We start from the raw sequence: 27,570 nt of genomic DNA on the forward strand, positions 1-27,570 counted from the left end.
CCTCCCAAAGTGCTGGGATTAAAGGCGTGAGCCACCGTGTCTGGCCTCATTGCTTGGAATTGGATGGTTTTTTGGGTTATTATAAATGATGACTGTGGGATGCAAAAGAATGGCCCCCAAAGATATTTATTTCCTAATGCCCAGAATCTGTGAATATGTTACATTTCACCACAGAAGGAAATAAGGGTTGTAGATGGAATGAAGGTTGCTAATCAGAGAGATTAAGATAGAGAGACTAGCCTGGGTTATCCAGGTGGGCCCAATCTACTTCCATGAACCCTTAAAAGTGAAAGAAGAATGGGCCTAAGAGGTGCCACCTGAGAAGGATTCAGTGGCCTTACTGGCTCTGAAGCTGGAAGAAGAAGCCACAAGCCAAGAAATGCAGTGGCCTCTAGAAGCTGGGAACAGCCTTCAGTTCACAGAGAGCAGGAAAACAGTCCTGCAATCACAGGGAACTGAATTCTACCAAGCCATGAGCAGAGAACATTCTCTCCTAGAGCTTTCAGAAAAGAATGCAGCCCTGTTGACATCTTGATTTTAGCTCTGTGAGACCTATCTAAAACTTCTGAGCTGCGGAGCTGTAAGATAATAAACTTCTGTTGCTTTAAGCCACTAAGTTTGTGGTATTTGTTATGGCAGCATAGAAATTTAGTAGAGATTTACTTTAAAATGTTTATTTTCTGTTTCTGTATCTAGCAACTTTACCTAATTATTAATTCCCATACATTTTCTATAGATTATTTTAGATTTCCTGTATTTTCAATCAAATCATCTGTGAATTATGGCAGTTTTATATCCTCATTTCCAATCCACGTAGCTTTTACTTCCTTTTCTTGCTTGACTCACAGGCTGGATAATGCTGAAAAGAAGTGGTGCGAGTATATGTCATTCTCTCTTTTTTTTTTTTTTAGAGATGGTGGGGGGGTCTTGCTGTGTTGCTCAGGCTGGTCTTGAACTCTTGGGCTCAAGAGATCCTCCTACCTCAGAGTATTATTCTTTTTCTTAATCTGAATGAGAAGTTTTTCAATTTTTCACCTGTAACAATAACTTTGACTATCAGTTTTTGTAGATACCTTTATCTGATTAAGGAAACTGCCATCTCTTCCTATTGAATGGATTTAAAAGTCATCAGTGTAATTTATTTTTTGGTTTCTCATAATTTTTCTTCTTTATTAACATGGTGGATTGACCTGATGGGTTTTCTTTCTTTATAAAAAATTTTTGGTGGCTATTTGTTCCTTTTTCTTTTTTTTCCTTTTTTTTTTTTGTTGAAGGGAAATTCACATAACATAAAACTAACCATTCTGAAGTGAACAATTCCATGGTAATACACTCACACTGTTGTGCAACCACTTTAAATAGTTCCAAAACATTTCGTTACCCTTAAATGAAACCCCACACCCATTCAGCAATTGTTCCCCACTTCTCTCAGGCCCTGGCAACCACCAATCTGCTTTCTGTCTGTATAATTACCTATTCCATTTCATATAAATGGAATCAGGCAATATGTAACCTTTTGTGTCTGGCTTCTTTCACTGAGCACGATATTTTCAAGGTTCCTTCACACTGTAGCATGGATCACTACTTCATTCCTCTTTGTGGCTGAATAATATCCTATTGTATACCACTTTTTGTTGATCCATTCCACTGAGTTTTGTATGTCTATTATTTTCTTTTTTCAGTTACTATTCTGTTTGTTTTATTTAATAACTGGTCGAAGGCCAGCTACGGGGCTTTGCTTACGTTATGAGCTTCCACTTTCAACAACTTTCTTGCCAGCTCATTGATGCATTTAATAACATTGAATAAAACCTTTATTCAACCTTTCTGGTGTTCAGAGGGAGGTCGGGGCAGTCTGGATACCTACACTGCTAAAATGCTAAAAACAAATCCCTATGCATTTTTTTTAAAAACCCAGAATGATTTTAATATATTTTTTTCTCTTAAAAACAGCTACAGTGGGCTGGGCGCGGTGGCTTACGCCTGTAATCCCAGCACTTTGGGAGGCCAAGGTGGGAAGATCACTTGAGGTCAGGAGTTCTAGACCAGCCTGGCCAACATGGTGAAGACCTGTCACTACTAAAAATGCAAAAATTAGCCGGGCATCATGGTGGGCACCTGTAATCCCAGTTACTTGGGAGGTTGAGGCAGGAGAATCGCTTGAACCTGAGAGGCGGAGGTTGCAGTGAGCTGAGATTGCACCACTGCACTCCAGCCTGGGCGACAGAGCGAGACTCCATCTCAAACAAACAAACAAACAAAAAATAGCTACAAAGGCTTTGGAAAAAGTGATGTTGAAAAAAGTTTTGAGTACATAGAAGTTTAAGGTAAAAAGCACCCTGCATCCTGCCATATATTCAATAAACATCCAGTAAATCCTCACCGGGGGGTGGTTATGACCAGTCAGTGGCATTCACATTCAAAGGGAGGGACAGGCATTAGGTTAGCAATTTCCATTGTGCTGAAAGTTATACACGGGTGAGTACAGGGTGTTCCGAGAGCCTTCTCCTTCCCAACTGGGTTAAGCCCTTCCAAGGAGGCCCGTATTCTCAGTTCCACCTTCAGACCTGGGCAACCCTCAGGGACCCTTGCTGTTTGAAGTGACTTCTCAACATTTTCAAAGTCCTTCTCTACTGCCTGGGACAAGTTGGGGCTGGCAGTAGTGTTCCCAGACCAAGCCCAGGCCGGGTCTGGCTGCGTGTTCTAGTGGTTCAGTAACGAGAAGCAGATAAACTAGGAAAGGAAGTTTATTGCTGTAACCAGATACAGGGAGAAGGTCAGAGATAGTTTCAGCAGACCAACTCGAAGCGTTACAATTTTCTCAGTGCGTACGTGTTTGGGGGTTATATGGTTATGTGTGGTATCGCATTCAGCTAAGTCTACAGGTGACTAATTTTGTTCTAACTAGGTTAGGAGCCAAAAATGCCTTCTAAGTTTAATGAGTCTATGAGGACCCCAGCATCATCAAGGCCTGTCTCCTAAATTCTAATTAATGAGGACTGTGGCACTGAAGTGATTATTTCTATCTTATCTCTTTTACGGTTTGGTCTGGAGAGCTGCCTTAGACTCTCCAATAAATCTGTTCACACAGCTGCCTTTGTTACCTTGACGCATCCCAGATTTCATTGACCTGAGACGGGTCTTGGCACAAGGAATGTAAGGCTGTCTGTCTCCATTATCTTGACTTGCTCCAGGTTTGGGAGAAGCCTGCGCAAATCTTCTCCTGAACGTATGTTTCATTTCTGACTTTGAGATCTGGGCATCGATTTCTCTGGGTCTAATTATTAGCTCAATGTTAAGGCAGTGCTGTGGAAATTTGTCTGTGTAACTGGGGTGCTATGCAGGCCTGTCTGTGTTACTGTCAGGGAGAATTGGCCTGGCCCAGTACCTTCCTTGGGCAGAGCCTAGAGCAGGACTTTGAGGTCATCAGCTCCAATTCTCCCTGTTGGGGGCACCCTCCCACTCTCTACCCCTACCCCCTGCACGTGGGGTGGACCAGATGCTCCCAGGAGCTTGGGGAAACTTGTACTGAGTGGCTTCTTCCAGAGCTATGTGTCTGGCTCTGGTTCTAGGAAGGTAGGGTGGTGGGCCAATTCAGCTGACCAGTGAGCTATTTCTTTTGCAGAATTGCCTGAGATTGGACCACCAGCATGGTGTCTAGAAAATGACTTTGGGGTGTCTCAAGTTGCTTATATAGACAGGAATCCTGGCTCCCCCTCCTCCAAATTGCCAGCCACCCCTTCCCCATCCCCTTCCCCACAAGGATAGCCCTGCCTATAATTCTTTGTAGCATTCAACATGATTGTGATTGTTTATTGTCTTCCTGCCTGGCTTCTTTCCTTCCTCTTTTCCTCCTTCGCCCACTGTTCCCTTCCTTCCATTCATTCATTCAACCCAGACACCATTCAAGGTACTGGGGATGTGGGAATAAATGCATTTCTGCTTCCTTGGAGCTTATATTCTGAGGCAGGAGCTGGGCAGTAAACAAGTAATTTAAAAAACAGGATAGAGATAAATGCTATACACATAACACGAGAAAGAGGTAAATTCATGGGGGTCTACTTGGCACCAGGGGGAGGTCAGATAATGTCTTCTCTCTGAGGAAACCACATTTGAGTGGAAACCTAAATGAGGAGTCAGCCTTGCAAAAATGAACCTTCCACCCTTTTCCATTGAGTAGAAAATTTGCCTTGCAAACTTTTGTTGCATTGTTCTAGCGAAGAAATGGTACCTGCAAAGGCCATGGGGTGTTTCCTGCTATTCATTCATTCATTCATTCAACAGCAGGTTCCTGGAGTGTGGTGGGTGAGAGGAATAAGAGCCTGAGACAGGCTGAAGAGATCAGCAACAGCAGATTGTGCAGAACCCCTGTAGACACGGTGACATAGAGTTTGAATATTATCCAAAAGCATGGAGGAAGCCATTTCATCCACCCTTCCTTTTCTTTTCTTTTTTTTTCTTTTCTTTTCTCTTTCTTTCTTTCTTTTCTTTTCTTTTTCTCTCTTTCTCTCTCTCTTTCCTTTCTTTTTTGACAGTCTTGCTCTGTCACCCAGGCTGGAGTGCAGTGGCGTGATCTCGGTTCACTGCAACCTCTGCCTCCTGGGTTCAAGCAATTCTCCTGCCTCAGCCTCCCAAGTAGCTGGGATTACAGGTGCCCACCACCATACCTGGCTAACTTTTGTGTATTTAGTAGAGACAGGGTTTCACCATGTTGGTCAGGCTGGTCTCGAACTCCTGACCTCAGGTGATCCCCCTGCCTCAGCCTCCCAAAGTGCTGGGATTACAGGTGTGAGCCACCACCCTCGGCCCCATTTCAAGGTTCTCAACAGGGTGGTGCAGGATCAGTTTTGCAGATGTGGGGACTACAGATTGGAGAAGGGCTGGTAGGGGAAGCAGGGAGATCAGTGTAACTCAGAGAATGAAGTCTGAGATCATGGCAGGTGGCAGTGGAGGTGGCTAGAGTCCAGGTGGGCTTGGAGGCAAATGTGGTGGGGTGGGGTTTGCTCTCAGGTTGGATGTGGAGGTCCTGGAGGAAAGGATGGAAACAGGATGACTTCTAGGTTTCTGACTTGAACAAACAGAACAACAATACTGTTAGGTAGTTAGATGGACATTAGCAGCTGGGAGAGGGAGAGAGAAGAAAGCAGGAGGGCTGTCACTAAGCCCGGCCCTAGCCCACCTAAGTTCAGCCCAAGACCGTCCTAACTCCATCCCAACGGATGGAATTTATGGTACAATCCGGGGCCAGCACATCCTGGAGAAAGAAAAGCTGGGGCACAGATAACGATGGCCTAAAGCCATGCATGCCCAGTCCATGTAGGCCATAACCCCGGGAAAACCCATCCTCATTATACAGTCATTATAATAAAATTTACATGTGGTTTTGCCTCTCTGAGTGGGCTTTTCTTAATGAATTAAGGGTAAAAACCTGCGCAGTTTAACTTCAGGGATATAACCATAAACTGCCAATCAAATGATGTCATCCTGTCACTCAAACACAGCCCAAGCTTCAACTCCTCCAACAAACCCCGTAAAAGCACCTTGAGTTTTGTAAAGAGGGGCTGATTTTACTTCCCAGAAGTGAGCCTGCTCTCCCTCAGAGTGTTTTACTGTGTTGCAATAAATCTTGCTTTAAGCTTGCATTTCCCTTAGTTTGCTTTTTTCTTTTTCTTTTTTTTTTTTTTTTTTTTGAGATGGAGTCTTGCTCTGTCACCCAGGCTAGAGTGCAGTGGCGCAATCTCGGCTCACTGCAAGCTCCACCCCCCGGGTTCATGCCATTCTCCTGCCTCAGCCTCCTGAGTAGATGGGACTACAGGCGCCCGCCACCATGCCCGGCTAATTTTTTTGTATTTTTAGTAGAGATGGTGTTTCACCGTGTTCGTCAGGATGGTCTCAATCTCCTGACCTCGTGATCCATCTGCCTCGGCCTCCCAAAGTGCTGGGATTACAGGCGTGAGCCCGGCCTAGTTTGCAATTCTTTGCTCACTATCACAAGAACTGAGATTGCTGGTCGAGAGCTCCAGCTCTGTTGATCTTGGTTAAAGAATCCATTCCAACACAGGATGCCCGGTAACAATACCACTGGCAGAGATGAGGAAGCCTGGGGGACAAGTGACAGATTTTGAGATGGGTGTCAGCAATTAGAAAGTTATTTGTGCTGGGCGCGGTGGCTCACGCCTGTAACCCCAGCACTTTGGGAGGCCGAGGCAGGCAGATCACCTGAGGTCGGGAGTTCGAGACCAGCCTGACCAACATTGAGAAACCCCGTCTCTACTAAAAATACAGAATTAGCCAGGTGTGGTGGCACATGCCTGTAATCCCAGCTACTTGAGAGGCTGAGGCAGGAGAATTGCTTGAACCCAGGAGGCGGAAGTTGCGGTGAGCCAAGATCACGTCATTGCACTCTAGCCTGGGCAACAAGAGCAAGACTCCATCTCAAAAAAAAAAAAAAAAAAAAAAAAAAAAGAAGGAAAGTTATTTGTAATACGATAATAGATTTCAGGTGTAATACCTGAGTGGAGATAGTGAGTAGGCAGATGAATTTTCTTATCCTGGAGTTCGAGGGAGAATCTGACCTGTAACTACACACTTGGGAGGAGGGATCAGCATATACACGTTATTTCAAGGCATGGAGAGAATGCGAAGAAGCCCAAAATTGAGCTCTGAGGAACGCTAACTTTTCAATGTTGAGCGCAGGGGGAGGAGTGTAGCAGAAATTAATTGAGTCCATATATATACATATATACACACATATTTTAAATTAAGATGAGTTATACTAGAGCCTGTTTGTACGGTGTTAATGGTCCAGAACAGAAGGCTGACAATTTAGGAGAAGGATCAACAAAATATCAAAATCTCAGAAAATGCAGGTGGTAGCCAGGCACTCACACCTTGTAATCTCAACACTTTGAGAGGCAGAGGTGGGAGGATCACTTGAGCCCGGGAGTTCAAGACTAGCCTGGGCAACATACGGAGACCATGTCGCTACACAAAAATAAAAAATAAAAATTAGCTGGTGTGGTAGCACATGCCTGCTGTGGTCCCAGCTACATAGGAGGCTGAGGTGGAAGGATTGCTTGAGGCCAGGAGGTCAAAGTTGCAATGAGTCGTGATGGTGAACTCCAGCCTGGGCAACACAGCGAGACCCTGTCTCTTTAAAAAAAGAGAGAAAAAAAAAGCAGGGGGATGGGCTGCAGGAGCTTAGGTGTAGGGATCCGCTTAAGTGTGGCTGGAGGTAGGTTTGTCTGCTTGGTGGAGGGAGGAGGGAGCTTATGTCTTACGGCTTCACTTTCCTAAGTGGATTATACATGAGGCAGAAGGGGAGTGTGAGAGGGCTGACTGTGGACATGAGCTGATGTGGGGAAAAGCAAAGCAAGCCTACTAGAGATTCAAAGTAGGATCCTTTGGTAACATTGTGTCCGTTTGAGCTTTATCATCATTAAAGTGAAATCTGCCAGCTCAGTTGTAATTTTCTTCTGGGAATATTCAGCTCTTCAGGCGCAGGTAACAGGCAAAGGGAAGGGCTCACCCAGATCTGGTGTCTTAAACAGGGAAGTGCCTCAGGGGGAGAGAATGCCAGGATGGAGGGTGTTCAGGAAGCAGTGATTGTGGCAAGGGACCATGTGACAGCCTGGGTAAGCTGGGAGTGAGCTGATGGCACCGAGGGAGGCTGAAAAATGCCTGCTCATGTATTTCAGGAAATAAACAGGAAATGGTGTTCAGGAAGTGCTCAACTGTGTAGCCTCCAAGAAAGCAGGCCCCAAGGCTGTGCTGTCAATGCTTGTTTTTGTTTTTGTTTTTTTTTTTTGAGATGGAGTCTGCCGCCCAGGCTGGAGTGCAGTGGCGGGGTCTCAGCTCACTGCAATCTCTGCCTCCCGGGTTCAAGTGATTCTCCTGCCCCAGCCTCCCGAGTAGCGGGGATTACAGGTGTGCACCACCACGCCCAGCTAATTTTTGTATTTTTAGTAGAGACGGGGTGTCATCATGTTGGTCAGGCTCGTCTCAAACTCCTGACCTCCCGATCCTCCTGCCTCGGCCTCCTAAAGTGCTGGGATGACAGGCGTGAGCCACTGTGCCTGGCCTGTCAATGCTTGTCTTTTTAGCTCCTAACAGTACCTTGCTCACTGCAGGTGTTCACCAATGTTTGTTGAGCTACACTTGTCAAAGTGAAGGTGGTGCTATGAAGTCAGTAGATGTCTTGGTCTGGCTAAGTTGCTGATTTCTGATCTACTTGGTATGTGCCGTGCTGGGCCACTTTGTTGGGTAGTGAAGTCCATCAGTGAAGACAAACAGCTGAAACACGTGCCTAGGGACAAGGACAAAATGACCAAGAACTGAGCCAAGAACTCAAATAATGCATAGTCAAGGCTGTTTAAAAACAATTTTATGGGCTGGGCGCTGTGGCTCACGCCTGTAATCCCAGCTACTCTCAGGAGGCTGAGGCAGGAGAATTGCTTGAACCCGGGAGGCGGAGGTTGTAATGAGCCAAGATCACACCACTGCACTCCCGCCTGGGTGATAGAGCGAGACTCGTCTCCAAAAAACAAACAAAAACAAAACCAATTGTACATGTTCCTCAGCCTTAGTTATTGTGAGGTGGGTATTGTCTTTCTCTTTTTAGCTTTGTTCGCTTTCTGAGTCACTTTCTTTAGTAAAAGGTGAGATTTATACGATCTGAAACCAGAACATTGACCTTTTTTTTTTTTTTTGAGACAGAGTCTCACTCTGTCGCCAGGCTGGAGTGCAGTGGCGTGATCTCAGCTCACTGGAACCTCCGCCTCCCAGGTTCAAGTGATTCTCCCACCTCAGTCTCCTGAGTAGCTGAGACTACAGGCATAGGCCACCACACCTGGCTAATTTTTGGTAGAGATGGGATTTCACTATGTTGGCCAGGCTGGTCTCAAACTCCTGGCCTTCAGAGATCCACCCACCTCAGCCTCCCAAAGTGCTGGGATTACAGGCATAAGCCACCATGCCCAGCCTCTGTTAATTTTTTTCTTTTTGAGACAGTGTCTTACTCTGTCACCCAGGCTGGAGTGCAGTGGTGTGATCTCAGCTCACTGCAACCTCTGCCTCCCAGGTTCAAGCGATTCTCTTGCCTCAGCCTCCCAAGTAGCTGGAATTACAGACACACGCCACCATGCCCAGCTAATTTTTTTTTTGGTAGAGATGGAGTTTCATCATGTTGGCCAGGCTGGTCTCGAACTCCTGACCTCAAGTCATCTGCCTGCCTTGGTCTCACAAAGTGCTAGGATTACAGGTGTGAGCCACCATGCCTAGCCTCTTCAGGCTTTGATGTATCTTACCAAATTGCCCTCCAAAAGGAACATAAAATTTATATTACGTTCTTCTCCATTTGAAATATCTCGGGTGGTTTTGCTTTCCTGATTGATGGAATAGCCCACCATTGACATTATCTTTGAATATCCAACAGGAGTTGTGCGTTGACACTGACATATTTTTTTTTTTCTTTTCTTTTTTTTTAGGAGTCTGGTCTGTCTCTGTTGCCCAGGCTGGAGTACATGGTGCCATCATAGCTCACTGCAGCCTCAAACTCCTAAGCTCAAGTGATCCTCCCACCTCAGCCTCCTGAGTAGCTGAGACTATAGGCTGCACTACCACACCTGGCTAGCACCTTTCGATAAGTATAACAGAGTGTCCCCTGCCCTCCTCTCCCCCCACCCGTCCCTCCTTCCCTTCCTTCCTTCCTTTTTTTAGAGACAGGGTCTCACTATGTTGCCAGGCTGGTCTCGAACTCCTGGGCTCAAGTGATACTCCTGCCTTGGCCTCTCAAAGTGCTGGGATTAGACGTGAGCCACTGTGCCTGGCCTAAGTCAGTTTTTCTACAAGCAATGGAAGAGATTGCTGTTTTTTGTTTGTTTGTTTTCAGTTAAATACCAGGTAAGTTCAATGACTTGCTTTGACAGGACATCTTATATGAAAAATACCTATCTTTGAACACTAGAATCAAACTCAGGAAGATGAGCTATGTACACTATGATAGGTACAAAGGAAAGAGACCAGTTTGAGAGAACAGTGGATTCACAACTTCCATCTAACACGAATGTGATCCATATATACATGGAGAGCAGACATCTAAACAACTGGAAACACAGCAGAAGGGCATGCTTTTTCGAAATTGCTAACTTTCTCATTTTCGCCCAGTACCCATACAGCTGAACTCACGTAATGAAATGTTCATAGAATGTGACCCTATTCTCTGCTACAATTAGAGGGATTTGTGAAACTTTTGTCGTTTAATAAAACCATTAGTTGTAATTATTTATTACATCAATTCATATGTTCCTCTTTCTTTTCACATTCAAATACACTTTAATATGAATGGCAATACATTTTAATGCTCCAGAGGAAAGAGTAGAACTCTGGCCATTGTACATTCTTTATTAAACATCAATACTGAAAACAGATTTACTGACATATGTATATAATCAAAATAATCCAACTGAGAAAAAGGAACAAGAAATAGTAATCTCTCTCAAGCGGTGGTGCGATCTTGGCTCACTGCAACCTCCGCCTCCTGGGTTCAAGCGATTCTCCTGCATCAGCCTCCCAAGTAGTTGAAATTACAGGTGTGCACTACCACACCTGGCTAATTTTCACATTTTTAATAGTGACAGGTCTTCACCATGTTGGTCAGGCTGGTCTCGAACTCCTGACCTCAAATGATCCACCGGCCTTGGCCTCCCAAAGTGCTGGAATTACAGGCGTGAGCCATGGCGCCTGGCCTTCGCTTTCTTTTTCTATGTCCTCTCCTTCACTATCGTCTTCATAATAAAAGATGTCTCGAAACGGGAAAACTTGCTTGGGTGCTGCAGGAGTCTGGATTTTAGTGCCTTTTTTCTCCATCATTTTTTCTAACTTTTCCTTCAGCAAAGGTAGAGTCGTCTCATAAAGGTAGTCGATGATCTCTACAGAAAAGAAATTTAATTGTGTAGTTATCTGTCTGTACAAGGCCTCTTATCAAAGTCGAGGCATACAGGAGACTGGTAATGAATATGAACTGCTCTTGTTATTGCTGTGTGTAAGGTCTGGTTCCAACTGGTTTACCCACATTCACTTCTTCAATCCTTGCAAAAATCCTATGAGGTAGGCACTGTTTTTAACTTGTTTTTCAATTGAGGAAACCAAAGCATAAAGACATTAAGAGACTTGCCCAAGGCCATGGAGTTCATAAGGATTCAAACCCGGGTAGTGATGTCTGCTGAACGCAAAGACGCATTTCATCACAGCCCAGGGTACGATATCATCCAAATGGTGGGTCCAGGAGAAATAGCAGTGCCGCGCAGACTGCATGAGAGAGCACAGGCCTGCAAGCTCGTTAGTAAAAATCCAGGTTCTGGACTCGGTCTAGAGACTAGGAATTGGTATGTAGGTCTGAAATGAGGCCCAGAAATCTGTATCTTTTTTTTTTTTTCTTTTTGAGATAGGGTCTCGCTCTGTCGCCCCAGCTGGAGTGCAGTGGTACAATCACACTCACTGAAGCCTAGAACTCCCAGGCTCAAGCAATCCTCCCACCTCAGCCTCCCAAGTAGCTGGGAACACAGACAAGCACCACCATGCCCGGATACTTTTTGTTATTTTTTGTAGAGATAGGTGGGTGTGTGTGGGAGGGTCTCTCTATGTTGCCCAGAATGGTCTTGAACTCCTCGTCTTAGGTGATCCTCCCACCTTGGCCTCTCAAAGCGTTGAGATTACAGGCATAAGCCACTGCATCTGGCCAGAAATTTGTGTTTTTAACAAGTTCCTCACATGGCTCTGATGATCTGAGTTTGGGACTTACATATCTAAGGTTATCCACAAATGGCTACAAAGAAGGAACTGGGTGTCTTTTATTCTGAAACATGTGTATGCTTCTGTGTGTGTATGTGTGTGAGTGCATGCATGTGTGTGTGAGTGCATGTGGTGTGTGTGAGTGCATGTGGTGTGTGTGTGAGTGCATGCATGTGGTGTGAGTGCATGCATGTGGTGTGTGTGCGTGCATGTGGTGTGTGTGAGTGCATGTGGTGTGTGTGAGTGCATGTGGTGTGTGTGTGAGTGCATGTGGTGTGAGTGCATGTGGTGTGTGTGAGTGCATGTGGTGTGTGTGAGTGCATGCATGTGGTGTGTGTGAGTGCATGTGGTGTGTGTGACGGCATGCATGTGGTGTGAGTGCATGTGGTGTGAGTGCATGTGTGTGAGTGCATGCATGTGGTATGAGTGCATGTGGTGTGAGTGCATGTGTGTGAGTGCATGCATGTGGTGTGTGTGAATGCATGTGGTGTGAGTGCATGTGGTGTCAGTGCATGTGTGTGAGTGCATGCATGTGGTGTGTGTGTGAGTGCATGTGGTGTGTGTGAGTGCATGCATGTGGTGTGAGTGCATGCATGTGGTGTGAGTGAATGCATGTGGTGTGAGTGCATGTGGTGTCAGTGCCTGTGTGTGAGTGCATGCATGTGGTGTGAGTGAATGCATGTGGTGTGAGTGCATGCATGTGGTGTGTGTGAGTGCATGTGGTGTGTGTGAGTGCATGCATGTGGTGTGAGCGGATGCATGTGGTGTGAGTGCATGCATGTGGTGTGAGTGCATGTGGTGTGAGCGCATGCATGTAGTGTGGGTGAGTGCATGTGGTGTGAGTGCATGCATGTGGTGTGAGTGCATGCATGTGGTGTGAGCGAATGCATGTGGTGTGAGTGCATGCATGTGGTGTGAGTGCATGTGTGAGCGCATGCATGTAGTGTGTGTGAGTGCATGTGGTGTGAGTGCATGCATGTGGTGTGTGTGAGTGCATGTGGTGTGAATGAATGCATGTGGTGTGTGTGTGCATGCATGTGGTGTGGTGCACGGGCATGTCATGTGTGCATGTGCTGTGTGCACATGAGTGTGATTGTGTGATGGCAACAGCAGCAGGACTCAGTTATTTACAGAGTGGTCGCTAAGTGTCAAGCACTGGGATGACCACACCTTACACGTTCATGATCTCATTTAGGACTTCTGAAAGTCCTGTCAGATAGGGATTATAATCTGCCTGTTTCCACCATTTTGCAGCTGATGAAGCTGAGGCTCTAAGTCCAGTCACCTGCCTAGGTGACTTTCATTACCAGCATGTGGCACCAAACACCATGTTCTTAGCCATATAAATATTAAGAATACTAACCTGGAAAAGTCTTTTTCTGCCAAAATGGAACATAGACAGCTTTCAGCCTAGAAAATTTAGTTTGAACATAAGATGGAGGAACATCACTTTAGAAAAGGAAAGAAAAGATAAAAAGCAAGTTAGTTTAAAAATCTATCATTTCAATACAGTGTAGTAAGTACATTTATTCAGGTGAGGTTTATAGCTTTTTTATCATAAACATAAGATCATCATACATGTGTGATACAAATATGACACAATTTGGCCGGGCGCGGTGGCTCACGCTTGTAATCCCAGCACTTTGGGAGGCCGAGGCAGGTGGATCATGAGGTCAGGAGATCGAGACCACGGTGAAACCCCGTCTCTACTAAAAATACAAAAAATTAGCCGGGCGTGGTGGCGGGTGCCTGTAGTCCCAGCTACTCGGAGAGGCTGAGGCAGGAGAATGGCGTGAACCCGGGAGGCAGAGCTTGCAGTGAGCCGAGATTGCGCCACTGCACTCCAGCCTGGGCAACAGAGCGAGACTCCATCTCAAAAAAAAAACAAAACAAAACAAAACAAAACAAAACAAAACAAAACAAAAACCAAATATGACACAATTTTTGTGGAATATGGAAAGCTATTGTTTATTTGGTTTAAAAAAACGTAAAGAGGAAAAAGAATCAGTAGTACAGAATGGATTGTTTAAATTAAAATAACTTGTATCACTAGTCGAGAAGGCAAAGTATAATGCTGGCTAACGGGCTGACGCTTACCTTGTGCTCAGCCCTGCCCTAAGCACCTTAACTGCAGCAATAAATAATCCTCACGACAACTCAAGGAGGGAGTTACCACTCTCTCCCTCGTGCCAGAGAGATGAGGAAACTGAGGCACAGAGAAGTTATCCAAGCTCACACGGCTAATCAGGGATAGAGCTGGGACTTCAGCAAGTAGTGTGACTCCAGATCCTACCCTCTTAACCATTCCACTCAGGACACATACATATTGGTCACAATTCAAAGACAGATGTTCCCTGATGTTTATTTCACAAAGCTGAAAAAAGCAGATGCTTATGAGGTTTTGGTACGTTTTCAATTTACAATACGTTTCAATTTACAATAAGTGGGTCAGAAATTATTCTTCAATTGTTTTTTAAAGTAAAAACCACCACCTTAACTTTTTGGGAACTTTTTCCTAATAAAAGGGGAACATTAAAAAACAATTAACTAATCCAGTTGTTAAAATGATTAGCATGGAGAATTTGATCTGCTAAGTATGTACAGGTAAAAGATGATCAGATTCTTCTGACCTCTTCATCACAGCAACCACTAGCTGAGGACGTATGTGCCAGGTACCAGACAATGTCTCTTTCTTGCATTATCTTATCTTATTTTATTTTTTTTGGATGGAGTCTCGCCCTGTCACCCAGGCTGGAATGCAGAGGCACATTCTCAGTTCACTGCAACTTCTGCCTCCAGGGTTCAAGTTGTTCTCCTGGCTCAGCCTCCTGAGTAGCTGGGATTACAGGTGCCCACCACCACGCCTGGCTAAATTTTCGTATTTTTGTATTTGTAGTAGAGATAGGGTTTCACCATGCTGGCCAGACTGGTCTTGAACTCCTGACTTCAGGTGACCCACCTGCTTTGGCCTCCCAAAGTGCTGGGACTACAGGCATGAGCCACTGCACCTGGCCCATTATCTCCTTTAGCCCTCCTAACGGCCTATTAAACCATAATGCAGATGAGGAAACAAAGGCTCAGACAAATAGGGAACAATTGCCCACAGACTTTAAGTGGAGTCCCTGGACTCTATGCCAAATCTGTCTCACTCTGAAACCCTAGCTCTAAGGCAGCCTGTGCCTTTTCCCTTCCCATAATGCTGTGCGCCCAACATGCTGCAGACCCAAGCCCACGCTTCAAGGAGTAACAATAACTGATCTGGACATTTTAAAATTAAGTAAGTGTTACATCTCATTAGGTGGAGATGCTATCCTTAAATCCTGCTTATATAATTCACAAAGTCTTTAAGAATCTGAGGAGACTGAACCTTCAATACAATTTTTACCATTTTGTTATTAAAACTTTGAGAGTACGTAGTATTTCAAACAGTATTTGACTAGATGCCATAATCTCTATCTTAGAGTTCTGAGATTTGTAAATCTGAAATAGATAATCAGTTCCATCAGTTACCCCCTACCTGGATTTTGTGGGGACCTTTTATTTATTTTTATTTAATTTATTTTCTTGAGACAGGGTCTCACTCTGTCACCCAGGCTGGAATGCAGTGGCGTGATCTCGGGTCACTGCAACTTCTGTCTCCCAGGCTCAAGTGATCCTCCCACTTCAGCCTCCAGAGTAGCTGGGACAAGAGGCATGTGTCACCACATCCAGCTTAATAATCAGTTTTTAAACGTAATTTTATTTAAAACCATAAAAACCCATTTTAATTTTAAAAATCATGTGATCTGAAGAAATGTCACAAAGTATACACAAATTTAATTTTTTTTTTTTTTTTAGGCAGATCTCCTGTCCCAGGCTGGCAGGAATCATGGCCACCCGGTTCACCGACTCCATCCCGGGTTCAAGCAATTCTGCCTCAGCCTCCCCAGTAGCTGGAATTACAGGTGTCTGCCACCACGCCCAGCTGGTTTTTGTATTTTAGTAGAGATGGGGTTTCACCATGTTGGGCAGGTTGGTCTCATAACTCCTGACCTCAAGCAATCCACCCGCCTTGGCCTCCCAAAGTGCTGGGATTACAGGCGTGAACCACCACGCCCGGCTGAAAAGTTGAATTTTAAAAAAGTGGTTTGACATTATAAAAGGCTTTGTCAATGTAAGTCGTTCTCAAGATCTGGGAGCTGGTGGGGTGCACATCAGCGTCACCTCCTTCAAAGCACCTGGCACCCTCCCTGCTTGGGGCCTATGATGCTGAAGAGTGGGCGCCCTGCCCCTCAGATGAGCTAGAAAAGAAAAGGCTTTGGGACCACGGCATGTATCTGTGAGTCCTGGCAGGGCCTGGACTAAGAGTTTCCAATTCTCCACATTCACGAAGGAAGAGACAGATTGTCCTTTCTTGTTTGGTTATAATCCCAAACCATAAATAACTAACCACCAGAACCAGTTTAAACCCTCCCTAATGGTTCTGCAGAATATTGACTAAAAACAAAACAAAACCTTTCCTAATGGACCAATGGTGACCTCACACCAGTAGCCACACTTCTGGAAGTCAGCCAGGCTGCAGCAGCCTCACCCCACTGTCTACCTTCCAAAACCAAAGGCCAAACAATTCCTCAACATCCCTGCATCTGAAAGTCACTGATCCCCGAGCCCCATGATGCTCGGCAACACGTAGAGGGCCTGTGCTCTGCAGCCCAGCTCTCCTTGCTTAGCAAGCAGTAAGTTCAGATATTGAGAGTGATGGGCCTCTCCAATTGCAGGAACTGATTAAAATGCAAGAGCTATGTGCAGTGAAGGCTCACAGTGAAGGTAAAGAGAGACAGCTTATAAACACAAGAGCCACGTTCAATCTGACTTCTCACATGAGAAATGCAAATGAAAACCACCAGGAAACTGACAGAAGCTTAAAGAGGAACAGGATCTTTATATAGTCTTAAAATTTCTCTCCCCACAGCCATTTCTTACCACCAAAGGAAGAACCAGTATTTTTTTTTTTTTTTTTTTTTTGAGACGGAGTCTTGCTCTGTCGCCCAGGCTGGAGTGCAGTGGCGCGATCTCGGCTCACTGCAAGCTCCACCTCCCGGGTTCACGCCATTCTCCTGCCTCAGCCTCTCCGAGTAGCTGGGACTACAGGTGCCCGCCACCACACTCGGCTAATTTTTTTGTATTTTTAGTAGAGACGGGGTTTCACCGTGGTCTCGATCTCCTGACCTTGTGATCCGCCCGCCTCGGCCTCCCAAAGTGCTGGGATTACAAGCGTGAGCCACCGCACCCGGCCAGAACCAGTATTTTTATACAGTGGGGAAAAGAGGCAGATGCTGCCTTAGCCAAATAATAAAAAAAAATCAAAACGAGAATCATGTGCCTTGTGACATAATGCAGTGATAGAAAACATCAGGAATATGCTGTACTCCTGCCCGAAGGACACAGCCTGAATCTCCTCAAGAGGAAATACCAGACAAGTGACAACTGCAGACATTCTACAAAACACCTAGCCTGTATTCCTCCAAAATTTCACTACCATCAACAGCAAAGATGGACGATCTTCATAAAAGACAGTAAGGAAGGCCGGGCGTGGTGGCTCACGTCTGTAATCCCAGCACTTTGAGAGGGATTAAGGCCAGGAGTTCGAGACTAACCTGGACAACATGGCAAAACCCCATCTCTACTAAAAATACAAAAAAAAAAAAAAAAAAAAAGCCTGTAATCTCAGCAATTTGGGAGGCTGAGGTGGGTGGATCACTTGAGGTAAGGAGTTTGAGACCAGCCTGGCCAACATGGTGAAACATTGTCTCTATTAAAAATACAAAAATTAGCCAGGTGTGGTGGCGGATACCTGTAATCGCAGCTACTCAGAGGCTGAGACAGGAGAATTGCTTGAACCCGGAAGGTGGAGGTTGCAGGGAACCGAGATCACGCTGTTGCACTCCAGCCTGGGCAACAAGAGTGAAAATCCGTCTCCAAAAAAAAAAAAAAAATTAACTAATTAAAAAAAAAAATTAGCCAGGCAGGGTGGTGCATGCCTCTAATTCCAGCTATTTAGGTGGCTGAGGCACAAGAATTGCTTGAACCTGGGAGGCAGCGGGTACAGTGAGCTGAGATCATGCCATTGTAATTCCAGCCTGGGCAACAGAGTAAGACTCTTGTCTTAAAAAAAGGACACTAAGGAAATGGAACAATTAAAGGGGGAAAATGCTATCAAGGACATCACTGGGACAATTGGTGAAATCTGAATGTGGACCATGTTTTACAGGGTGGTACTATATCAATGTGAAACTTCCTGATTCTCAATTGTACTGTGGTTATGTAAAATAACATCCTTGCTTGGGAAGTGGTATCCGCCACTAACTCTTGAATCGTTATGGGAAAAACCGTATTCCCTTGGAGGAGGGAGAGAGGGATGATAAAGTGAATGTCGCAGAATGTTCAGAAGAGGCGACTATAGGTGAAGGGGACGCGGGGTTCTTTCTGTTATTCTTGCAACTTGTTTAGCTTTTTGAAGCCTTTAAGAGACTTTGCATATATTTCATTTGCCTTTCTGGGGTGTCTCCGGTGCAGCTGAGCTGGAGGGAGGGCTGGTCTGATTTATTTGGTCCACAGCACAGAGACTGGAAGTCTCGAATAAACACACACATCACAGCCTTCCTGTTCTGTGGAACATCCTGTTCTGTGGAACACCCTGCAGCCCACGCAGTGTTTCCTCACCCAAGACTGTATCTTGGCGCTCTCTGTGCCCCACCACCGAGGGGCTTTCTCATTATTTTTTGTAGCTATAAAGAATGTCACTATATGGGTAAAATACATACATAGCCAGTCCCCTATTAACAGGCATTTTGCAGTCAGTTACTCTGTATACAAGTCATTTCATGTATGTGTGAAGTTGTTTTGTACAATGTATTTCTAGAAATGGAATTATTTGATTCCAAATGGAATTACTAGAATTATTTGAATTTTGAAAGGTAATAAGGCTGCAAGTATGTAAAATTTACCAAAAAAGATAACAATAATTGGAGGGAGTGGATGTAGCTGTTTAATAAGGATGGCTGGATTTTGACAGTTGCTGAACTGGGGTGATGGGTACATGAAGGTTCATTTATTTTGTATCTGCCTAAAATTTTCCTAATAGTTTCTGAAAAAAATAATTGGGCATTGCTAATAAAGCAGTACTTAGAAGAAAACATATGGCCTTAAATGTATATTACAAAGAAAGAAAAATGGAAAATGAGCTAAGAACTCATCTCAAGAAGTTGAAAAACAACAGCAAAATAAACTCAAAGAGAGCTGAAGGGAGGGTATGATAAAAAGCTGACAGAATAATCACAAGACAGGGTCAACGCAATCAAAGCTGGTGCTTTGAAAAGACAATCTCTGGTAACTCCTATTCAAGGAGTAAAAAAAAAGAGTAGGTATAAATAGCCAACACTGGCCATCAGAACATCACTCAGATCCTGCAGACATTTTGCATAAACCATCTATGGAAAATGGACACTGGTTTCCTGCAGGGCTACGCGTGGCTGGTGAGTGGTAAGGGGACACTCTTCACTGTGTTTCCTTTCAGGTTTCTTTCTTTCTTTTTTTTTTTGAGATAGAGTCTTGCTCTGTTGCCCAGGTTGGAGTGCAGTGGCACGATCTCGGCTTACTGCAACCTCCGCCTCCTGGGTTCAAGTGATTCTCCTGCCTCAGCCTCCTGAGTAGCTGGGACTACAGGCACCTGCCATCATGCCTGGCTAATTTTTGTATTTTTGTAGAGATGGAGTTCAACCATGTTGGCTAGGCTGGTCTTGAACTCCTGACCTCAGGTGATCTGCCCACCTCGGCCTCCCAAAGTGCTGGGATTACAGGCAAGAGCCACCGTGCCCCACCTACATTTCTTTAATTCTGGACTACGTAATCTATTACCTATTCCAAAAAAACGGTAAAATCAAACTGAACAGTCAAGTCCTTTTTCCTTATGGGTGGGGCATGATATTCAGTTCTGTATTTGAATTGTTACACACAACTAAAACGTTCTAACTGGGAACCGACCAAATCATTTAACCAGCGCTAAAGCACGGGGTCTCGGCAGGGTAGCACATCAGAGTCACCTGGAGCTCTGAACAATCCTGACAGCCAGACCCCACACCAGACCAATCCCATTCATGCGAAGCCAGACCCCACACCAGACCAATCCCATTCATGTGAACCAGACCCCACACCAGACCAATCCCACTCATGTGGCACTGGTATTTTTTAAAAGTTCCCCAGATGATTTTGAAGTGAGAGCTGGGCTGAAAACCAGAGAATTGCTAGGTTTACAAATTTCCAAATTGGGTACACAAAGGTAACTGGAACTCCTGGATGTCTGGAGCGTGTGCTGTGTTGTCAACTGTCTGAAGTCCCCTGAGGCGTGGGAGTCTGGCCTGCAGACCCACCCAGCTCATCGCTGTCGTCATTTCACTCACTGTCCTGGGCCACTTGGCCCCTTTCCAGTCCCTTGAATGTGCCCAGCCAGTGCCGGCTCAAGGTGTCTGCATTCACTACTCTGTCCGAACGCCTTCAGTCTCATCCCTGCATGGCTACCCTGCCACCGCTTCTGCTTCCAAAGTCTTCCCTAACCACCCTATCTGATTGCCCCCAAGTCCCTTCTACTCTATGTTTGTTTTCTTTCTGGTACCATGCTATCTGAAATGAGCTTATTTGTTTAAAGTCTCTTCCCAGAACTACATGTGAGTTCCTAAAGCCCTTATTCATCACTACGTTTTGCGCCTGGTATACAGAAGGTAGTCAATAATTATTATTAGTTTGCTATCATTATCAGCAATGTAGTTTTTAGGTTAATTCTATACTATACAAAACTTCGTATTTGTGTCAGCAGAATGGACGCTCTACCAGGCAAGGAACTTGTCTTTTGTTCAATGCTGTATCCCCAGAGCCTAGAAAAACGCCTGGCATATAGGCACTCGTATTTGGTGGGTGAAGAGTAATTCTGAGCTTTTGATTTGTCAATAATTGGAATTGATAAACGGTATGTACTGGGAAAATTCACTTCATTGTTACTAAAGTACCTATAATATCACCTCCAATGCCTGCCAAGGTCAACTATACTGTATGGTAACACTTCCTCACATGATGATTTTTCCACTGGAAAACTGAAATAGGAGGCAGGTGGGTGGGCCACAGGTATTAGCTAAAATCTGTAATCACGAAACACCTGAGGTGTGATGATCTCTGTGACACTAAAAAAAGGGAAGAAAAATGAAAAACATATCCAACTAATGATGTATTTAGTGTCATGAAAACCTGATCTATCTAGCAGCTCAGAGCCTTTACGTATACACCGCTCCTAAAATTACTGTTTTCTCTGCACTAACAAATTGGTTTCCTAGCAAATACACTGAATTTTAACCACCACTTATACAAAATTCCAAATGCAGCATCATTATCAGCCCTGTAAGATGATAGGGAGTTATTATATTTATTAAGTCATCTCTATATTTTAATTAGTTTAACATTAAACAAATGGTCTTACCCTATGGCACTAGCAAGATCTTCCCAGTCTATTTCATTAGTATCTTCCACATTTATTTCATACAACCTGTGAGAAAAAATAAAAATTAAATTTTCAAGCAAAAATAATCATGATAGCCATCTTCATGGACGTGTGGAGTGTTGAGAGCTGGAAGGTATGTGTGCTTTCGCCCCATTCCAGCTCCCTCATTATACATGCACAGCGAGGTCAGCATCCCAGCCCAAGGTTAATCCAGGGCAGTGAGTTGGTGGGCTACAGAGATGGGCTGAAAAGACCTCTCTCCTCCTGCTGAGCCCTTTGTGTCTCTCACCAAACCATGTTGCTTTCTCACAGTAAAAACCACCACCTCATCATTCAACATAGACACACAGTAAGCGGACATCTGCACTATGTGACAGACACTGTGAAGGTCTTTTTTTTGATACAGGGTCTCGCTCTGTCACCCTGGCTGGACCGCAGTGGCGTGATCGTGGTTCACTGCAGCCTCGACCACCTGGACTCAGGCAACTCTCCCACCTCAGCCTCTCAAGAAGCTGGAACCATAAGCACGTGGCACCATGCCCGGCTAATTTTTTAGATTTTTTGTAGGGATGGAGTCTTGACATGTTGCTCAGGCTGGTCTCAAACTCCTGGGCTCCTCCTGCCTTGGCCTCCCAGTGTTGGGATTATGGGCGTCAGGCACGACGCCGAGCCAGTTAAGACCTTAAAGTGCACAAATTCATTTACAGTAACCCTCCCTGCCATCTACAAACAGGGAAATGGTGCCAAGAGACTCAGTCACGGGCTCCAGATTGCATGACTAATAGATGGGGTCAACACTGGAACCCAGGCCTGCTTGACTTGAGATGCCCTTCTTGGATCTGGTAATCTTTTTTTTTTTTTTTGAGATGGAGTCTCGCTCTGTCACCCAGGCTGGAGTGCAGTGGCGCGATCTCGGCTCACTGCAAGCTCCGCCTCCCGGGTTCACGCCATTCTCCTGCCTCAGCCTCTCCGAGTAGCTGGGACTACAGGCGCCCGCCACCACGCCCGGCTAGTTTTTTGTATTTTTAGTAGAGACGGGGTTTCACAGTGGTCTCGATCTCCTGACCTCGTGATCCGCCCGCCTCGGCCTCCCAAAGTGCTGGGATTACAAGAGTGAGCCACCGCACCCGGCCTCGATCAGGTAATCTATGCTGTCTCTCTAGCAGGGAAGACTGGGCGGGGGCATAACCACCCCCCGATCCACCCCTAGGAAAGAAGATCAGGAAACCCACAGCGAGCCTTAGGCAGGGCTCACGTGTGAGGCAGAGGGAATGAGGGCGGACAGCAGGGCCAGAACGCACAGGCTTCTGCTGCTCTTTGCTGCTCCTCAGTCGACACGGGCCAGGTCCACTAGTCTCACAGGCATCACAAAACGGGCCCATGTCTCCCTTTTCCTCGTCACCCTTCAACACTTTAGGGGGACCCTGCATGGACCAGGAACTCAAAGACAAAACCAAAGACAAGCAAGGGTGACACTAACAAGCTCATGCTGGAGCACAGGAGGGCTCTGTCTGAATCATTTACCCCCATTTTCCAATGAGCGTAAATAATTTATATCCATATGACATGCTTCAAAGACTAAAATAACTACATGGAGTACACAGTACATTTCACACGTTATTTTCTTTTATCCTCCTGAAAGCACTAAGAGCTAGGTACGATTATGGTCATCCTCAGTAGATGAGTTAGGATGAGTAAACTTAGAAGGGTAGGTCATATGCCCACCATACATGCGGAAAGTGCTGGAACAGGGATTTGGACCTTGGCCATCTCACTGCAGAATCTGCTGGGTTAACAACTTCTCTTTGGCTAGAGACAGAAACAGTTAAGAGGCAGCCATTTCTATTTTTCGTACCTTTCAATAAGGCTGACCTTGGCCCGCAGGGCATTCACGCCATAGTATATGCGCTGACCATTAGTCATCCTTTTGGTTAGAATTTCTGTCCTACATTAAAAGGAAGAAAAATATGGTTTACTTTCAAGGGTGGAGTTTTCATTGAAATTTCCTATATTTTTCTCATCTAAATTGCTCTCATTCAGAACCAACTGCTAACTTTTCTTTTTTTTTTTTGAGATGGAGTCTCACTTTGTCACCTAGGCTGGAGTGCAGTGGCACGGTCTCAGCTCACTGCAACCTCCAACTTTTGGGTTCAAGCGATTCTCCTGCCTCAGCCTCCCGAGTAGCTGGGATTCCTTACAGGTGCGCACCACCACGCGCAGCTAATTTTTGTTTTTCAGTAGAGACAGGGTTTCACCATGTTGGCCAGGCTGGTCTCGAACTCCTGGCCTCAAGTGATCCACCTGCCTAGGCCTCCCAAAGTGCTGGGATTACAGGCGTGAGCCATAGTGCCTGGCCCTCAATGTATTTTGACTATTTATGCACAGACAGGCATTGCTCTTATTACCATTACCAGCCTTGGAACACCAAATAAGACAAATTTAGTAAAGTGAGAAATGATTTGATGATTCCTCTAATGCCAAAGCTAGTGGCTGCAGGCTGACTGAAGGTTCTAGTAAAGGCAGTGATCCAATTAAAAAGATTTTAAAAGTACTTATCTTGAATAGCAAAATTTGTCACAATCTGATAGATCATTAGCTGTTATATTTACATTCTTGGTAACGGAGATACATGATACACACACTGATCAACAACACCGTTGCTCTTAATGAGAGCCATCCATGTTTACAGGGTTGAAATGTACCAGTGGAGGTCATTTCAATGTTACACAAGGTAAATATACGTTCAGAGTTTAAGTTTCCTATTTTTATCTCAAATTAATAGCTAAATCTTGCATGTTATCTTAATTATGTTGATCCTGAACCAGTACTACCCTTAATGATCACCATGTCCTCTTTTTAACATTGGTATGTCATCCTCCAATTGAGGCTTATAACTCACTCTTCCTTTTTTTTTTTTTTTGAGACGGAGTCTGGCACTGTCACTGGGGCTAGAGTGCAATGGCATGATCTTGGCTCACTGCAAACTCCGCCTCTTGGGTTCAAGCAATTCTCCTGCCTCAGCCTCCCGAGTAGCTGGGATTACAGATGTCCGCCATCCCGCCGGCAAACTTTTTGTAGTAGAGACGGGGTTTCACTATGTTGGCCAGGCTGGTCTTGAACTCCTGACCTTGTGATCCACCTGCCTCAGCCTCCCAAAGTGCTGGGATTACAGGTATGAGCCACCGTGCCCGGCCCTCACTCTTCCTTCTTTTAGCTAAAAATAGAGGTAAAAAGGGCTCTGGTTCCTCCAACATTCCCCGTTCTTTGGAGTTTATTCCCCTGGAGTTGTAAGGTATACAAGCAGCGTGATCTAGGAGTGTGCTTTTAACACAAAATATGTCTACTTTGGATTTTACTCCTATTTATTATTCAAGAGCCACTGAGTGCCCTTCATGTGCAAGGTGGGGGGGTCATGAGCATGCAGAACCACTGGTTTGAGGAGTTCGCTGCAGCTAGACATCCAGCTCCACGACTCTCCAGGTCTTGGAAAAGCTATATCCAGCAAAGAATGTTGGCGGAAGCAGGACTGAAACTGCCTCTATGTGACTGATGCAGCCAGGAGCATGTCTACCTCACTTCATCTGAGGAACCGCAGAAGCAGAAAGCACATTAGAAGGGTGGAGCTGCTGCTGATCACTACACTTGTGATTTCTCTCTGTATGTTAGTTTTCTATCTTTTTTCTCTGTATATATTTTTATTTTTATTTTTTTGAGACAGAGCCTCGCTCTGTTGCCCAGGCTGGAGTGCAATGGGGCGATCTCAGCTCACTGCAACCTCCACTTCCTGGGTTCAAGCGATTCTCCTGCCTCAGCCTCCTGAGTAGCTGGGACTACTGGTGGCTGTGAGCCACCACACTTGGCTAATTTTTGTATTTTTGGTAGAGACAGGGTTTTGCCACATTGGCCAGGCTGGTCTCGAACTCCTGCCCTCAAGTGATCTGCCTCCCTCAGCCTCCCAAAGTGTTGGGATTACAGGCATGAGCCACCGTGCGTGGCCCTTTTTTCTAATGCTGCCAACAGATTGCTACCTTGTTTTATTAAAGACTTAGAGAGTAAAGAAATCAGAAGTCAATATTGTTTTAAAAAGGTTCAAGTTCCTTAGGAGGAAAGCATATACTCTTCAATGCATCAGGACTAGTTACGTGCTAATTTAAATCAGAGAGTGATACGGAAGCAGTGGGGGCAGCAGACTAGACACGACTGTTCTTGACACGTCAGCTACCCCACGGCAGTTACACAGATATTCTTGGTAACCTCACCTCTCCACAGAAGCTAGAGAGATAGAGAAAGAGAGAGGGAAGAACTTACCACTTACTTTTACATTGCATCCAATTTCTGGTTTGCACTTTAGCTTCTACTTCTACCCAAGATATGCCCTTGTAGAGTTTTTCCCGAACAATTGAGAGGCAACTTTCAGGATTTTCTTGGAGTTTGGAATCCACCTCTTTTAACTCCTGGGGAGACATTTTCTTTAGAATCACTTCTTCAACAGCCTTGATTAGTTTCTGGGTTTCAGACTTACTCCAAGCACCACGATTTCTTTCTGTAGATATAAAAAGATGGTCTCACCGTTGCTCATCTATTTGCTTTCAAACACAATATTAAAAATGAAATAAATCAGGTACTTTTCAGAAAATAATGGGCATCTCAATTATACAGACATAAAACAAACACAATTATGTGCATATTAAAATGAAATTACTAACACGGTCATGGATTCTTTTTAAGAACTAAAGCCAGAAGTTATTAAATAAGTCCTTTCTTAAAGCAATGTTTTATTTATTTATTTCAAAACAGTTGTTCATCCTGTTTCTGAGAACAATGTCTCCCGCATGAAACTGTGAGGTTCCCAAACATTTAATGGGGGAAAAAAAGCCAGCCAAATGGCTTTTATGTTATGTACATGTCTCTTGGCCAAGAGTTCCTAGTGTAACAATAACAGCTACACTGATACCAACACAGTACTTGATGAAGGCACCTGAGAATTTCTGAAGCCAATTAATTATCTGTGGCGGATGCCCAAAGTATCGATGGTTTCCCCTTCTTCACCAGAGACATTCACAGTCACGCTAAGTAAGGAGCCTCACACTGGCAGCTGTTTGGCTGTGCTTTTGGTCTGGCCCACAGAATGTTACATTTTCCCCTCAATAACAATTTGGATGAATATTTAAAAATCAAAGGATTTCCAAGAAAGAAAAAAGATATCTAGAGTTCACAAAATTAAAAAAAAAAAAAGATTCAAGATTTTCCTTTACTTCTTGGAAACTTGAAGAACTGGCTGCAAGGCACTACCTGTGTGGCCGGAGTATGTGAGCCCCTGTGCTAAACAGAAACCCGATAAGGACTGTTTTCTTAAAGGAAACCTTTTAGGAAAGAGGAGATGGAGACAGGAGGTCACCAACACTGGTTCTGAGAAAAGTCCCCGCCTGACAGGCACGAACTGCGTGCCTGCCTCCCTCCCAAGGTGTCCCGTGCCACTGCGGGGAAGTGACCCTCCACCCAGGCTCTCCCACCACCAGTTTATTGGGGTCCTGGTCCACCTGGCACGGACAGTTATATTTGCACGGACAGTTACTGAAGTGTGGTAAAAATCAGCCTAGTGGGTAAAGGTTACATGGCTTCACTGAATACACGAGGAAACCAAACAAATTAGTATAGAGAACAGCTTAAGAAACAAAGCTCTCGCAGAAGACAGGTCTGTGGTGATTTCTGGGCATTGGATCGGTTATGGCTGAACCAGGCTTGTTAAGGCTTATTTCTTCAGCGAGGTGGGCACTGGGGGCTGCCACTTACGACTGCTGATCTGTGAGAACTTGAGGGCCACGGAGAGGCTACTTCGGGCCACCATCTCACCAATCGTCTTCCAGTCATTCCCAAGGAGAGAATGGTACATCTTTAACTTCTCAGTATCTCCTTCGCTATACCTAGGAGAAAGGGAAAATGTTTTACAAGTTGAAACTATCAGATTAATAATGGTATTTTCATCCCAGTACGCAGCAATCGTGGGGAAAGCTGAATGGGGCCGGCTGTCAGGGAACCCGGTCACAGCTCTCTTCGCTTCCTGTTGGCGTCTCAATGGTGGTTAGCCTATCAATCAATCAGTGAAGTCGAGACCAGAGGCCTGGCTCAACTGAACAGCAGCCAGAGCAATTACTTAGCCCTTCTTCAGCTCAGAGCCTCTGTCCCTGTGGTGGAGATGGCCTTCCTGCACCCCGCCTGGACAGTGCCTGCATGCTCGCCAGTGCAGTTTAAAG

General features: G+C 45.1%; 1 protein-coding gene across 1 annotated transcript in view; it reads right to left on the reverse strand.

The window, feature by feature from the left end:
• Positions 1–10,381: 10,381 nt before the first annotated feature.
• Positions 10,382–27,570, reverse strand: part of TTF1 (transcription termination factor 1) — a 31,361-nt gene continuing 14,172 nt past the window's right edge. The window contains 7 exon segments of the mRNA XM_032165484.2: positions 10,382–10,734; positions 10,737–10,928; positions 13,154–13,239; positions 21,296–21,361; positions 23,172–23,261; positions 25,625–25,859; positions 27,110–27,240. Of these exon segments, the coding sequence (XP_032021375.1) occupies positions 10,679–10,734; positions 10,737–10,928; positions 13,154–13,239; positions 21,296–21,361; positions 23,172–23,261; positions 25,625–25,859; positions 27,110–27,240 (856 nt within the window). The 3' untranslated portion in view covers positions 10,382–10,678.

The sequence above is a fragment of the Hylobates moloch genome, unplaced genomic scaffold (assembly GCF_009828535.3).
Source record: "Hylobates moloch isolate HMO894 unplaced genomic scaffold, HMol_V3 SCAFFOLD_10, whole genome shotgun sequence".
NCBI classification, from domain to species: domain Eukaryota; kingdom Metazoa; phylum Chordata; class Mammalia; order Primates; family Hylobatidae; genus Hylobates; species Hylobates moloch.